The 13535-nt window shown below is 45.1% G+C and overlaps 5 protein-coding genes across 10 annotated transcripts in view; 2 read left to right on the forward strand and 3 right to left on the reverse strand.

Annotated features, from left to right (window-relative positions):
* Positions 1–13535, forward strand: part of LOC119551803 (alpha-protein kinase 1) — a 75857-nt gene that overhangs the window by 42062 nt on the left and 20260 nt on the right. The gene's annotated exons all lie outside the window — the stretch shown is intronic.
* On the reverse strand, positions 17–1005 carry LOC119551811. The gene has a single exon (XM_037861372.1). It carries the CDS (start codon positions 838–840, stop codon positions 73–75), a length of 768 nt encoding a protein of 255 aa, XP_037717300.1. The 5' UTR covers positions 841–1005; the 3' UTR covers positions 17–72.
* On the reverse strand, positions 2073–2839 carry LOC119551815. The gene has a single exon (XM_037861375.1). It carries the CDS (start codon positions 2708–2710, stop codon positions 2231–2233), a length of 480 nt encoding a protein of 159 aa, XP_037717303.1. The 5' UTR covers positions 2711–2839; the 3' UTR covers positions 2073–2230.
* Positions 3471–5140, reverse strand: LOC119551806. The gene has a single exon (XM_037861367.1). It carries the CDS (start codon positions 5048–5050, stop codon positions 4133–4135), a length of 918 nt encoding a protein of 305 aa, XP_037717295.1. The 5' UTR covers positions 5051–5140; the 3' UTR covers positions 3471–4132.
* On the forward strand, positions 5717–6825 carry LOC119551812. The gene has a single exon (XM_037861373.1). It carries the CDS (start codon positions 5940–5942, stop codon positions 6678–6680), a length of 741 nt encoding a protein of 246 aa, XP_037717301.1. The 5' UTR covers positions 5717–5939; the 3' UTR covers positions 6681–6825.

Genomic DNA, 13535 nt, shown 5'->3' on the forward strand with positions numbered 1-13535 from the left:
TAAAAACTAATTTATCTCTGTTCTATTGTTTATTCGAAACTGATGTACGGTAATAGGCAAGTCCTTAGGCAACTAGGACTTCTTCATGCGGTAGTAGTTCCACACCACGCACATGGGCGGCTGGTTGATGCAGAAGCAGTGGGTGGGCGGGACGTCGGGCAGTGGGTCCGTTTGGCACTCTGAGAAGCTGGGGTACTTCGTCCTGCGGCGAATGCAGCCGGCATGGGGTCGTCCTGGCCGGCAGCCGACCGAGCTGGCCTGCTTGCAGAAGGGCAGCTTGAACCGGGGGCAGGAGGTTGCCACCGGCGGCGGGCGGCACAGCCCCAGCCCCAGGCTCTCGTTGCCATCGGGGCAGACCTTGGACTCCTGGAGCGGTGGCGTTCGGCGCGGACGCCGCGGTAAGTTCGGCGGACGGCAGCGGCAGACGGCCTTCCTCTTTCGCTCCTCCAGCTCGCACTCGCACCAGGTGCGCTGGTACTTCTTGCTCAGCTTGTCGGAAGGCTTGTAGAGGGTGAGGTCCGTCGGCGGATAGGAATTCGCACAGGGATCACCGAGGCAGTTCTTGCGGGAGTCGATGAAGGCCGGCACATTGAACTCGGGGTCGGAGCGGCACTTGTACTCCGAGCGCCGCATCGCAATCCAGCAGATGTCCTTCAGCGGCACCTTCGTCTTGTCCCTCGGCTGGTTCTTCTTCAGATCCTTTCTCTGGCCGAGCATATGGGGCACCCCATCTTCGTGCGGATCGTAAAGCGTCTCCATGCCACGCACCTGGTTAGCTCTTAAGGCTATTCCGCTCCTCAATGCGGCCGGTGCTCGGAGAAGCGTCTTCTTCGCCAGCATTATGTTAATGTAATGAAGCCGAAATCAAAGTATAGACTCAATTAAGTTGCAAAGATGTTGAACACACTGAAATAATTTAGTCTTGGATTAAAAAATATAAAAAAATGTGGGTCACTGCGAAATTTTCATCGTGAGCGTCGTTATGGAATGTGATACCGATCTTTTATCGGATTTCGAAGAAAAGTTCTCGGATTGCTTAGATTGCTTGGTTAGAAAATATGATTTTCATGAGCTCTAAACTTTGAAAGCTTATCTGACTAAGATTATTTTTATGTAACTTAATAAGTATTTCATAATGATACTTTTTCTAAAATATTGAGCTTGAATTTTCATAAAACATTTGAACAGTTCTCATCATTTTAATTGTATTCTAAATTTTAAAATATTAAAGAATGATATCCCAAGAGTAGAAGTTAATATGTCAAAAAACGCAAGGGTAATAATTTTGTAGATTAAACAAATTTTTCCTTTATTCATTCCTATTTCGTCTCGTTCCGACTTATATACTACCTGCAATAGAAACAAGACTTTTAGGAAGGTTTCATCCCGATAGCCTTAAAACTGAAAGACTGGCTTGCGTTGAAACGGACAGACAGATCCCACAGAGATCCATCCGCCATCTACCAACCGTTGAACTTTTGCCGTTCCGAACATTTCCCATCCAAATTTCACGGACTCTTTTTCCGATAGTTAGGCTATGTTTTTTCGGTGCAACTCTGAGTTCTTCTTCTTGACAGTGCAAATTGAAACGTTCACTACGAAAACGTAAACAATGATGACAAGGAATAATCGACAATGGAAGGCGCAGAAGCAACTGGTTTGTTTAGATTAGTCAGATCAGCTGTTTTCGGATGGTAGATGGTGAATACTCTGTGGGTATCGAAGTTTCGCATATGTTAAAAATCCAACCGTTTCGAAGGGATGGACTCCATGGGAAGGAGGTATGGCTAGATCGACTAGTAATGCTAATCAAGAATATATATACTTTATGGGGTCGGAAAAATCTCCTTCAGACTGAAATCACTATAACCTCTGAAAGGGTATAAAAACTAAGCGAAATAAATTTTTTGTGTGTAGCAGCCTAACTAAAATTTAGTTAACTAAATTACTAAATATATACAGTTCATGAGCCTATTTAAGTACCATGCCGTCCAAAATTTTTATGAAGAAATTACGGAATATTTACAGTAAGAAATCGATTAAGAGCGGAACAAGAAACAAAAACTTTCGGGTTGCCATTTTAATCCTTTTTTGTTTCGTATATTGTACAACAGAAAGTAACTATTTAGATTGAAGCCAAAATTCAACAGTTAACAAATGAAGCAGGGTACATTAAATCCACAATAATTTAAGAGTGTCCTCGTCATCAGCAAGCATTTGACTAGGCATTTCAGGCCAGTTGGTAACCATCGAAAGCCATTCGATCTCCGGCAGCTTCTATGTAACGCCTCTTGTTCTTGCTTTGGGTGGAGATGAACTGCGAAATGAACTGACTGGCGGGAATGGCGATCCTCTGGAGTCGCCTATTGGGATCGAAGGATCGCCGTAGCACAGGGGCAGGAGATGGTTCCTTTTGGCTTCGGGAGTCCTCTACCTCTTCCTGGGGATCTTCATAAACGGGTTCCTGCCAGGTGGCCTGATACTCGCGCTCTGTCCAGCGACCTGGGTTGTATTTGGTGTCATCCAAGCGCTCCCCAACTTCCGGCTGCTCCACCTGCTGTTCCGCCCAAGTCCGCTTGAAGGTGCGATCTTTCATCGAACCCGGCTTGTAGTAAAGGTCGTCTAGTCGCGACATTCCACGACACTTTACGAGGTTGCTAAATCCAAAGGCCAGTATCCTTTTGCTCACCAATACTTTTGACGAATTCATTTTTGATCAATCTTAAATTTAGATTTTTGTAATACCAACTTCCCAAAAAAAAAGCGAAAATAAATATAAAGGAAATAATAGACCGGAACGAAACAGATTGTTTTATGTTAAAACCAAGGCTAAGAATGAAAGTATTGGGAAAATCGTGTTGAAGGATGAAAATTCAAGGCTCACTAGATCGGGTTGATTTTTGAACACAGCTGGGTATATAATTCTATTGAAGAGGGATTAAGTCATTGAAATTCGGTTTTTTTACATATTTGATAAATTTACACATTTTATATATTTTTTTAGCAACAAAAACATTTTTTCAAAAATATATTTGTTTTCTTTTCTGTTTTTAACAAAATTACCGAAAAATCGAAAGCTTTCCCTAGCCAACCGCAGAACGATACTTGGAACAGTCTTTATTTATAACCTTATTCGAGGTGAAATTGATAGGCCCGACTTGGTTTGCCAGCTGAACTTTTCTGTTCCATACAGATTAACAAGAAATTAAATTCCCCTAATATTAAACAATTGTATTTTTAACAATGACTTGCATGAACCCTTCAGAATATTATGTTCTGACTCGAACTGTCTTTATATTTCTACGCGTCTATCATCTTGCGAATTCGTGCCGTCTGACACACGGCAACGACCCTCGGTCGGTTGGGCGCGAAAAAAAAGAAAATCATCTATTATTTTTAACAAAGGCCGTGATAATAGTGCCACCCACTCAGTACAAAACCCAATTGCCCATCAAATAAAAGTCAATGACTAAAACATGTTAAATTCTTGTTTAATTTCAACGTCGGTTAGTTGGATCAAGCTTCAAAATAGGTGCCCAGATAAGTGCTATAGGTTCGACATGGACAATACACCTAGGCTCCCAGAGCCACCAACGGTCTTGTGTGAGTGTATCGAGTCTTCAGTCTGTGGTGTGAAAGTTGGGGAAGGTCCGTAATCATAAAAGACGTCCGCGAAACTCCGCTTGGCTATCAATGGGTCGGGGGTCAGCACTTGTCGAAGTCCCAGCAATCGCACTCCTTGGAGGGCTTCGAATCAGTCGGCTTTCGCCTGCACTCGGAGTAACTGGGAAAGGGGGTTGGGATCTTGGAGCAGTTCTTCTTTTTCGCGGAGCGCTTGCAGCTGGGCTCCGGCTTGCCCTTGCCCTTTGATTTGGAGTTGCACTTGGAGTCCGACCCGCCGCCCTTGGAGTTGGCACAACTGGCCAATCGGATGGCGAGGGGCATTAGGCTTGAGCCCAGGAATTTCCCGCAGCGTTTCGACAGCATTTTGAATTTCGGATGTGTGGATCGAAAGAGTGTGAAGATAGAACGGCTTGGTTATTGTAGAAAACTGGAACTTGGATGTGATAACTGGGTTGGAGTAACGGCCCGAATGTGGCCAGGTGTCGTGTGACAGGACTCTCGACGCCGCCTACAGCTCGCCGCACTTGAGGACCGCCCCCTTGCCGCGGGCGATCCTCCTCCTCAGCTCCGCCCACATCTCGCAGGCCATAGGGATCCGTAGGCAGAGGCATTCGATGGGCGCTCCCTTGGTCAGCTCATCACGCTGGCACTCCGAGAAGCTGGGATACGGCGCCGGGCGCTTCGTGCAGTCGGTGGGTCGCCGCACGCGGTGGCAGCTGGGCGGGACGCGGCCGGGCTTGCAGCAGGGCAGGACCCAGCGGGGACAGGGCGAGGCGTCCTCCGGCTTCCTGCACTCCATGGGATTGAGCATGGGCATCGGGGGACGGGCGGTGGCCGCCGTAGCCTTGCGCTGACGTCGGCACGGCTTGGGACGCGGATGCTTCTGGTGGATGCACACCTTCTTGGGTTTGATCACCAGCCGGGGGCACTCGTTCCACGTCACCTGGTACTGGCGGGCCTCCTTGTCCGAGATGCGGTAATGCCGGATGTCGTAGCGCACGTTCACGTCGCACTTGGGCTCGTACTCGCAGCCGGGAATGTACCACATGGACTTTAGTCGGGCCGGCGTCTTCACCTTGTTGCTCTTCTCCTTCTTGGCCTCCTTCTTCTTGGGCCTGCCGCCCTTGGCCGCATCGCAGATGGTGCCCTTGAAGTGGGCAGGACCGCAGGACTTGGAGCCCGCCGCCTTCTCCGTCTCGCACTTCTTGGGCGCCCCGCAGTCGTCGTCCTGCGACTGACTACTGTAGTTGCGGCGCACCAGGTGCTGGCGCAGCACACTGGAGCCACCAGAGGTCTGGATGGGGCTTAGGCCCTTCGGCTTGGACCAGTCGCCCTTGAGCGCGGCACAGGCATTCACCAAAGACTCTATGCACGGCAGACTGCGATCCACGAGCGAACGACACTTCTGACGCAACATTCGCAACATTTTGAACTTTTTAACCAAATTTTGTTTTACAATGCCGAAAATAAGCCGAGAAAATGTTTTGTTAGGCCAAGGACTGAGTGTAGACTAACTGACGAGCCATATCAAACGTCTCGAGTGGGCGTGCAAAGCCAACTTCATGTCGATTTTTGGATGAATGTTAACAATCTCAAATGAGTTGGAAAGCTGTATCTGCGCTACATTCTTAACTTTAAAGATTTAAAGCCTTATTCTATTGTATTGAAAAATATCATTTTTTATAAAAACACTTAGGAACCAAATTGATTATTTTTTTTATTTTTAAAAATACTCTCAAATCGATAAAAAGGGAAAAGAGCGATTAAGCTCCTAAAAGTACTATGGTTAGGGAGGTAACAATATTCGAAGCTTTTCGATAGATAAAATGCGTTGTCTTTAAATTGTATCATCTTATATTTAATGCGTGAAAAGTGTAATAGTCCGATTACTTTGTTGGAAGACAACGAAAACCTATAAAGTTTTTATATGCGTTTATTTGAAATGATATTCATTGAAATTAGTCACTTCTAGCGATATCAAAACACCATCCTGTCGGTGCCAATCTTCTACATAGATAAATCATGTCTTAAATCTTAAAAGCAGGCCTTGAACTGAACTTCAAAGCTATATAGCTATGTCCAATGGGGTTTCAGCTCAGTTCCTCTCGGCCTCTACCAAATTTCACATCGGCTCCGTTGAGCTGATTGTGTGTTCGGTTTTAAATTTTTAGTTAGGTAATTTCACAGAGCCGAGGGGTGTTTTTTGGTTTCGGAATTGCTGGTTTTTTAACGCGCGGTTGTTGCTAGGCATCATTTTTATTCCCGGCGAACCCATTTTATTTCCGAACAGTTCTTTAATCGGCCTCAAGTCAATCATGTCTCTGTGGCGCAGTGTAACTTCAAAGGGACAAACTCGATTAATAAACCGTTTCGCGGGAGTGGTTAGCCAGCGCTCTTACGCCGAGGACCACAATCCATCGCCCAAATGCAATCGCGATTCCGGCAAGGGATGCGGCAAGTTCACGGGCTGTGGTGATCCCCGCTTCGAGGTGAAGCAGCCGCCACCGGTGGAGGACAGCTTCCAGTTCCATCACCTGGTGAAGATGCCTCCCGACTGCTGCGACGACCCCTGCCGAGAGCGATTCCCTCCCTACGACCAGTGCTACTACAAGATCTCCGACAAGGCCAAGCGCAAGTACCAGGTCACCTGGGTGGAGTGCCCGCCCATCCAGATAAAGCCCAAGAAGATCTGCTGCTTCGAGGCGGGCATCCGTCCTCCCATCCCGCGGCGCAAGCGCAAGGAGTTCGTGGCCGACGTCAAGTGTCCCACGGAGCAGGTGTGTCCTGTGGCCGAGGGCCTCTGCCCCAAGATCAAGATGCCGGGCTGCAAGGCCGTGGACAAGGTGTCCTGCCACGTTGTGCGGCGGGTCACGGACTGCACCAAGGTCAAGGCGCCGTATCCCTCCTTCTCCGAGTGTTCCAAGTCGGCGATTCGCAAGCCCCGCGGCATAGAGTGCAACTGCCTGGCGATTCCGAGTGCCTGCGACCTAATCCGCGAGCTCCAGAAGAACGAGGGAAATCCCCGAAAGGGCAACTGCGGCGGCAGCAGAGGTTAATTGCAGGGTTTCAGAGCGACTCCCATCCCCAGCACCCAGTATATCTTGTTCCGTTATCTGAAATATTCCAAAAACCAATCCAGTTTATCTTTCCAGCCATGTGTGAAATTCCGACTAGAAATAAACCGTAACGCATATTTTAGGGTTTTATTTGTTTACGTTTTTCAGATAGGCCTTTTAAATAGTTTATTAAATATTGTATATTTAACATTATTACGTTATGGCAAAAGTAAATTGGGCTTATAATGTATTGAGTATCTATAAAGGTAATCCCCTAGATCCACCCAGTTTTCTGATTAGCAGCTAAGCCATTTGAATTATTTCTTTTTAAGCCAGCTTTTTATAAGCCAGTCTTGCATTTTTTAGTTTGCTTCCTACTTGGAAATAAAAGTTTGCCACTTTTTTTGGTTTTTTTAAAAAACCCGGCTCGCTGCTACTTAGCCATGTAAATTGAAAACGTTTGCCCAACTGTGGATGAGTATGCAAAGTGTCCCGAAGAGGGGGCGCGGAGTCGGCGGACAACTGCGTGCCATATTAAAGTCGCTTTATAGCAAATTACCAATTCAGATATATACGGGTACACACAAATCAGTTATACCCGGCATCTATCAGCATATTCCCCTGGCTGTTGCTTTTTGGATCTCTCTCCCTTCGTTCCACTCTTTTTTATTTTGAATGCAGGCAGGCCGTCACATTTATTCGAGTTCGAGTTTGATGTACGAGCCGAAATGCATGTGCATAATCAAAAGGGGAGCGGAAGGAGCCTTCTCCCGAAGACAATCGAAATGAGACAAAGCCCGGCTCCGAAGACGTCGAATCTCCCCAGCTGCAGACATAATTGATGGATCGCTGACTGACGACAGAAATGTTCTGGCTGGATCCGAAAAGGGGATTCGTGTTGTTCGCCTACCTCTGCCTAAATAATGATGTCGCATTATTTATGCCGCAGCTGATTTGCATAGGCAGGCTAGAACTGGGGACCGTGGGGTACGGGGATATCTAGAAAGCGGTTGCGTTGCCCCAGGGGCAATGTGTGCGCTTTCTTTAATAAATGTTTAATTTATAATTGATTTTCCCCCCGCCCACTGGCCCACTGATTCGCCTTGGCTGGAAAGACCTCAAAAGTTTCTGAACCGCAAAAGGATTTGCCCGCGCACGAAAACACTTAATTAATTCGCATAGACAGACAGTCGGACGGACGGATAGACATACGGACGGATGTGGCGGGGCAGGATCCAGCCCACAGCCCACACCCACCCATCTGGTCAGACGACTACACCCCGGCACACACACACTGAGAAATAATTAGAAATTAGAATGGAGAATGCTTGCCAGCCAAGTTGACGATAACAACGCCCCACAAATGCCCGCCCACACACTGAGCCGACCCCTCAACTTATACGCCCACCTCCACAACCTCCTCAAACCCACACGACCCCACGATCCCAACCCCAAGAAGCATATTTAAAATGTAGCCAAGTCGACGTCGACACGAGTATGATTTAAACTATATACTTGGACCCTTTTAGCAGACCAAAGCCCAAGACAGCAGCAACCCGAATCGAAAATGCTGCTGCCCTTGTTGTGGCTCAAGCAGTTTCAATTTACTTATTACAGCTGAAGATGGGAGAGCTCATTGAAAACTATCGATTCCCCCCTATATCATTATAATTACCTACTTTAAAATAATAATAAGGAGGTCAAACTTGAAAACAATGGTCAATACGGCTTTTAAATACATTATTTTTGAATGACTTCTACAAAAACAGAAAAGTCTTATAATATGATTTATTTTCAATAAACATTTTTATTATTATTACAAAGATTTTTAATTTTTTACAAGAAAAAATAAAATACTAATCAAACTCCTTAGGATGACAATGTTTTATTTTCTTCTTTATATTTTTAAGTTTTACCAAGAAAATAAAATGTTTCTAACCCTAATAAAACACCATATCCTATGGTAGCTTAAGATCCTGCACTAATCCGTTTCAAATCAACTCAAAAACCAAAACTTCTTAGCTTATTTTTATCAAGGGCCTTCTCCGCAGCTTGCCTAATCGTTGGAAAATTAATCCTCTTTCAATCCTAACCAATCCCAAATTAGCATATTCGATAAGGGAGTTCTGCCATCACTAGGGAACTAAGCTAAACGCTCAGGACAGCGAAAAGCGGGACGGTTAGGAGGGCTTAATTTGCTGCTAATATCCGTTTACGTCTTTAGTTGCAAGAAAATTACAATATTTCGTGTGGGATAGTTGGCACGCATACACTCGCACCCGACTTCGGGCCATAGATACTTTTGTATCTAATTTAAATTTCACAATTTCGGCGCAGCAAGAAAAACTAGAAGCTGGAAAATGAGCTAGGGCCTTGGCTAATTTTCCATGGCCGTCGCGCAAGGGTTGGGTTCAAAGGGGATTGGCATGGAGAGTGGGCAGAGTCGGGCGGATTAAAGCCTGGCAAGTGGACACAAACTTGGCCCAAGTGCCTGTGGACCGGGGATCAGGATGTTGGGCTTGCGCCGGCGACTGCTGCTGCTTAGCCAAATTATATTATGACTTGTTTAAAATTCAAATTCGAAAACACTAAAATCATGTTTTCGATGTCTGGCCACCCCGACTGCGCCCCACCCTTCTCGGATAGTTTTCGGCAAGGGTTTAAGTAGCGCACGCGGCCAAAAGGGGTGTGGGTTTGCGGGGGATTCCGGGAGGTTGGGGCTCTGGTCACTGGGGTGGCTGGGTGTCTCTGCTAAGGATTTGCCACCGCCTTCAACTGGCAACTTTTGCTGTCTGTCCTCGTCCTCGGCCCCGATCCTAACTCAAGGCAATGTCCTTTGCCGCCTCTGTGTGTGTTCGTGTGGGGGTTTGTGTGCGTGTTGCCAAAACATAGTTTCTAGTTGCCACATAAATTTTGCATGCTCTCGCCTGTGTGTTTGTGTGTTTGTCCTACGGCTCGGCCAACGAGAATTTGCTTTTAAACAATTTTAATGATTTCATTAGTCGTACAGCGAGCAATTTAATGAGGACGTTTCGGGGGTACGAAATTGATTTTCTATTCGTTCGACCAGCAGCGAGTTGATATTGCTGTGGAGCTCAGATTGGGTTATTTGGGGCTTTGTTATGGGAATGTTTGTGCTGGAAATTCGAGCGTGTTAAAGTCTTTGTTTAGGGCTGAGAGATAGGAGCTTAAATTCGACCATATTAAGATTTGTATTTTCCGTTTGTTTTCACGTAGTTATTTTGATTTCTTGTATTGCCAAAACTTAAAAATTGGCTTTATATAGATGTCTTTAAATAAACTGCTTTAAAGCATGATTTCGTGCCCAAATAATGATTTATTCATAGTGATGGTTTTCAAATCACCTGAGAATTTTATGTTTTAGAAAAGAATTTATAAGACCTTTTTAAACAAAATTGATTTTGCCTAATATAGTGTTTTATTCATTTGTTCCTGAAGCTTTTATTGAAGTCATTTAAAATGTGGTGTTTTTTATTTTTCGGGATGCCACACATTTCAGTAGGCATTTGAAATTACCTTTAAATGTCATTTTAGGTGTCTAAAAGAATGCAGTGAATAAGAAAAAGGACTTCTGAATGAAAGTTAAATATACTTTTCAGTTTAAAATATATTGCTGCATACTTTTGGACACCTAAAGGTGATTTCAAAGCACTAATGACAGTGTCCTATCCTAAATTCTACATATTCTGAAAATTTGAATGATATTATTCTTGAGTTTTATTTAAAATATTCGCTCGCAAACCTTTAAAGAATCACTATAAAATGTCCCTATTATAATGTAGTTATTCTCTTACTTCTGCCAGTTGAGTCTTGCACTTGTCCGATAACTTTGTCCCGGCCAAGTTGCTCTTGGCCCGGCTAACCCAAACTTATGAGCTAAGACGCCATTTTGTCCTGCCCGCAGACACACACTCTGAGAGCTCAAGACATAATTAGATTGCATAATGTAAGTGTTGCCTCGTCCAGCCTGTACAGTGTGCACTGAGTCCTGGCAATTTCAATAAAATTTGTGTCGGCCAAGGAGTGGAGATTGGGAGTTGGTAGGGGGAGGGCTTAGCCCAAAAAGCAGTCAAATGTCTCAGACACAAGCCGCAGAGCCGTCTCACAGACACACACACATCCCTCTCCTACCCTCTCACTCACTCCTTATTGCTCGCAGGACCTTAACCCTTGGGGCTGTGTGTGTGTGTGTGGGTTGTGGGCAAGGCAATGGCCTTTCAAAATTTTCGAATTTACGTAAATTTAACTTTCTTGAAATACACTTAACTGTAAAATTAATTATAAAAGGCAATTGTGCATGTGTGTGTGTGTGTCTGACAGCCATGTGTGTGTGTGGGTGGGGAGGGAGGTGGCTTATGGAATGCCCCGCCCCTCGCCCACTTAAGTTTGTCTTAGTCTTTGGCCGAAAAGGTGTTGGCATGGAATTTGCATAACCAACGAAACGTCAATGTCTTCGAAGAGAGCGAGCGAGAGAGAAGAGAGCATGTGAGCATGTACAGTTGCGCCCATCGCCATTTGCATACTCACACACACACACTCAGACGTCTGGGCCTTGTGTGCGAAAACACACTAATTAAATGTTGAAGGCAGTTTATATTGAGATGGCGCCCAGCCACCCACTTGCATGGCCAGCGGGCAGACAAAGGCCAAAAGCAGGTGATGGTGGGTGGGTGTGTGTGTGTGGGTGGGTGGGTGCATTATATAACCCCCATGCCCATACAACCCCCACCCCAACACCTGCATGTGCGAGCGTGTGTCGTAAGAAAATCTATAGCCTACGGTGCTCAAGCCCGAACCGCAAATTCAAATGTCTTCATTTTGCACATCAAGCCAACTGCAGCAGCAGAACTCACCCACCCCCCTCCTATTTACACACACACTTACAGATACACATAGATACTCGCAGGACGAAGGAGCAGCGCTTTACATATGTGTGTTTGCTGAGGATTTCTAATTACATTCGGCATCGTTCGGACTCATCTTCGAAATGGTTGGGGTAGACAGGGGGAATCATTAGAAAGTGGGGTAGGGCCTTATGTAAAGTATTTCAATGCCGATAAATTATAATGGCTCGTGTGAATTGGAGATGAAAGGGTTCACCTCCCGAGGATGGTCAATCTGAGAAGATTCTGTGGCTTTCGTAACGTTTAGCATACGGTAAAGCTCAAATATATACCCTACAAAGTAACTAAACTGCCACTGAAGTTACTACGGCTTGAAATCACTTAAATGGGTGTCTAAAAGTATGCAACAATATTTTGTTAACCCAATACAGATTTGCAGCATACTTTTAGGCAATGTTTTAAGGGATTTTAAAACACTAGGGAGTTCTCTATAAGAATTTAAAACCTTTCTTTGTATTTTCCAATATTTTCTGACGTTTTTTCAAACTAAAAATGCACCTTGTTTTCCATCTAAAGACTAATTGCACATTAAGCTAGGCAATTATCATACTGACAGTTCGGCTAATGTCACGATACCTAGACCCATCGGGCATAGGCTCTCCCATCTGATTCTTACTCGCCACCTGCCCCGGTTTACACACGCAGACATTTTTAATTAAACGTAAATTTTGCTCTATTGATTAGTTGCCAACAACTCGGCAACTTTGGGTGTTGGTGGAGCGAGCATGTGCAACCTTTGTTATTGCTAACGCATTAGTATTAGCGCAGCGGATGACGTGACCGGGAATGAGGGGCGGGTCGGGGGCAGGGGCTGGAAGGAGCCAACTTGACACGCAAACTACTGCGAAGGGGGCGGGGAAGTGGGCGGCTGTCATTGTTCAACTGGCAGGCCACAGAAAAGGGGCGGGGACGCGAGTTTTCGGTTGCCAGTTTGGCGTCTTTTTAACACAATGACAGTTAATTAGATTGTGTTCGGGATAAGGATAGCGCGAAGGATACGCAGGTGTAATTGTTTGCAAACTTTGGCTTCCCCTTGGATGTATTTCGCACAATATACTTTAGGTGTAATGGCGTGAAAAGAGTGGTTAGGACTAGAAGATTCGATGATTTGACGTTCGATAAAGCTCTCGAAAAAATAATTCTCGAAAATAAAGTCCTTGAGGTATTTGTTCTTTTACATAAGGCATTGTTTATTATTATAGGCTGTAAGTAACGCTAGGATTTTTTACAATTCTTCTAAAAGAGTGCGACGGAATAAATCCAACGCATTTCCAGATTATTGTGCATCTTTTAGTCATCTTTATACGTGGTTTCAAAACCCAAATGATTTTTTGCTTGAATATTTTATTTATCTTTACATTTTGATAAGAAGCGCTTAGAGCTACTCCTTTGTTTTTCCTTACATCCATTATGAATTTTAAATGCAGGGGTGTGAAAAGAGTTGAGAGCCACAAAATCGATGAAGCCATTATTAAAATATTGATTTAACTGTCCGGCAGCCTGTTTAAACCGCAAGAAGTTCTTCCCGGGCCTGCATATTCGAATAGGTTATAAGCTGCAATCACAGAGGAAACCTTCCATTGTATCTTACGCACTTTGTGTATACAGCTTTTGGCCAGCCCGCCTCCATCGCTCCGTCTCGCTCTAAGTGCTTCTTGATGTCCTGACCAGACTAACTAATGACCAACGCCTGGGCTAAAATATTGATCAATAAATTGCAGCAGCAGAAATAACTTAAAACCCAAATGTGTATGGACAAATAGTTGATGCAGTTAGCAAGGGGCGTTGGGTGGTGGGCGGTTGGGAGGTCCTTGGGTGATGCGTGGCTCCGTCAACGCAGACAAACTCCTGCCATCCTTGAAGTGCACACACACACACGCAGAAGAACACAAACAGGCAGAGGAAACGAGCCAAGCCAACCGAAAATATT

This window comes from Drosophila subpulchrella, chromosome 2R, assembly GCF_014743375.2.
Source record: "Drosophila subpulchrella strain 33 F10 #4 breed RU33 chromosome 2R, RU_Dsub_v1.1 Primary Assembly, whole genome shotgun sequence".
NCBI classification, from domain to species: Eukaryota; Metazoa; Arthropoda; class Insecta; order Diptera; family Drosophilidae; genus Drosophila; species Drosophila subpulchrella.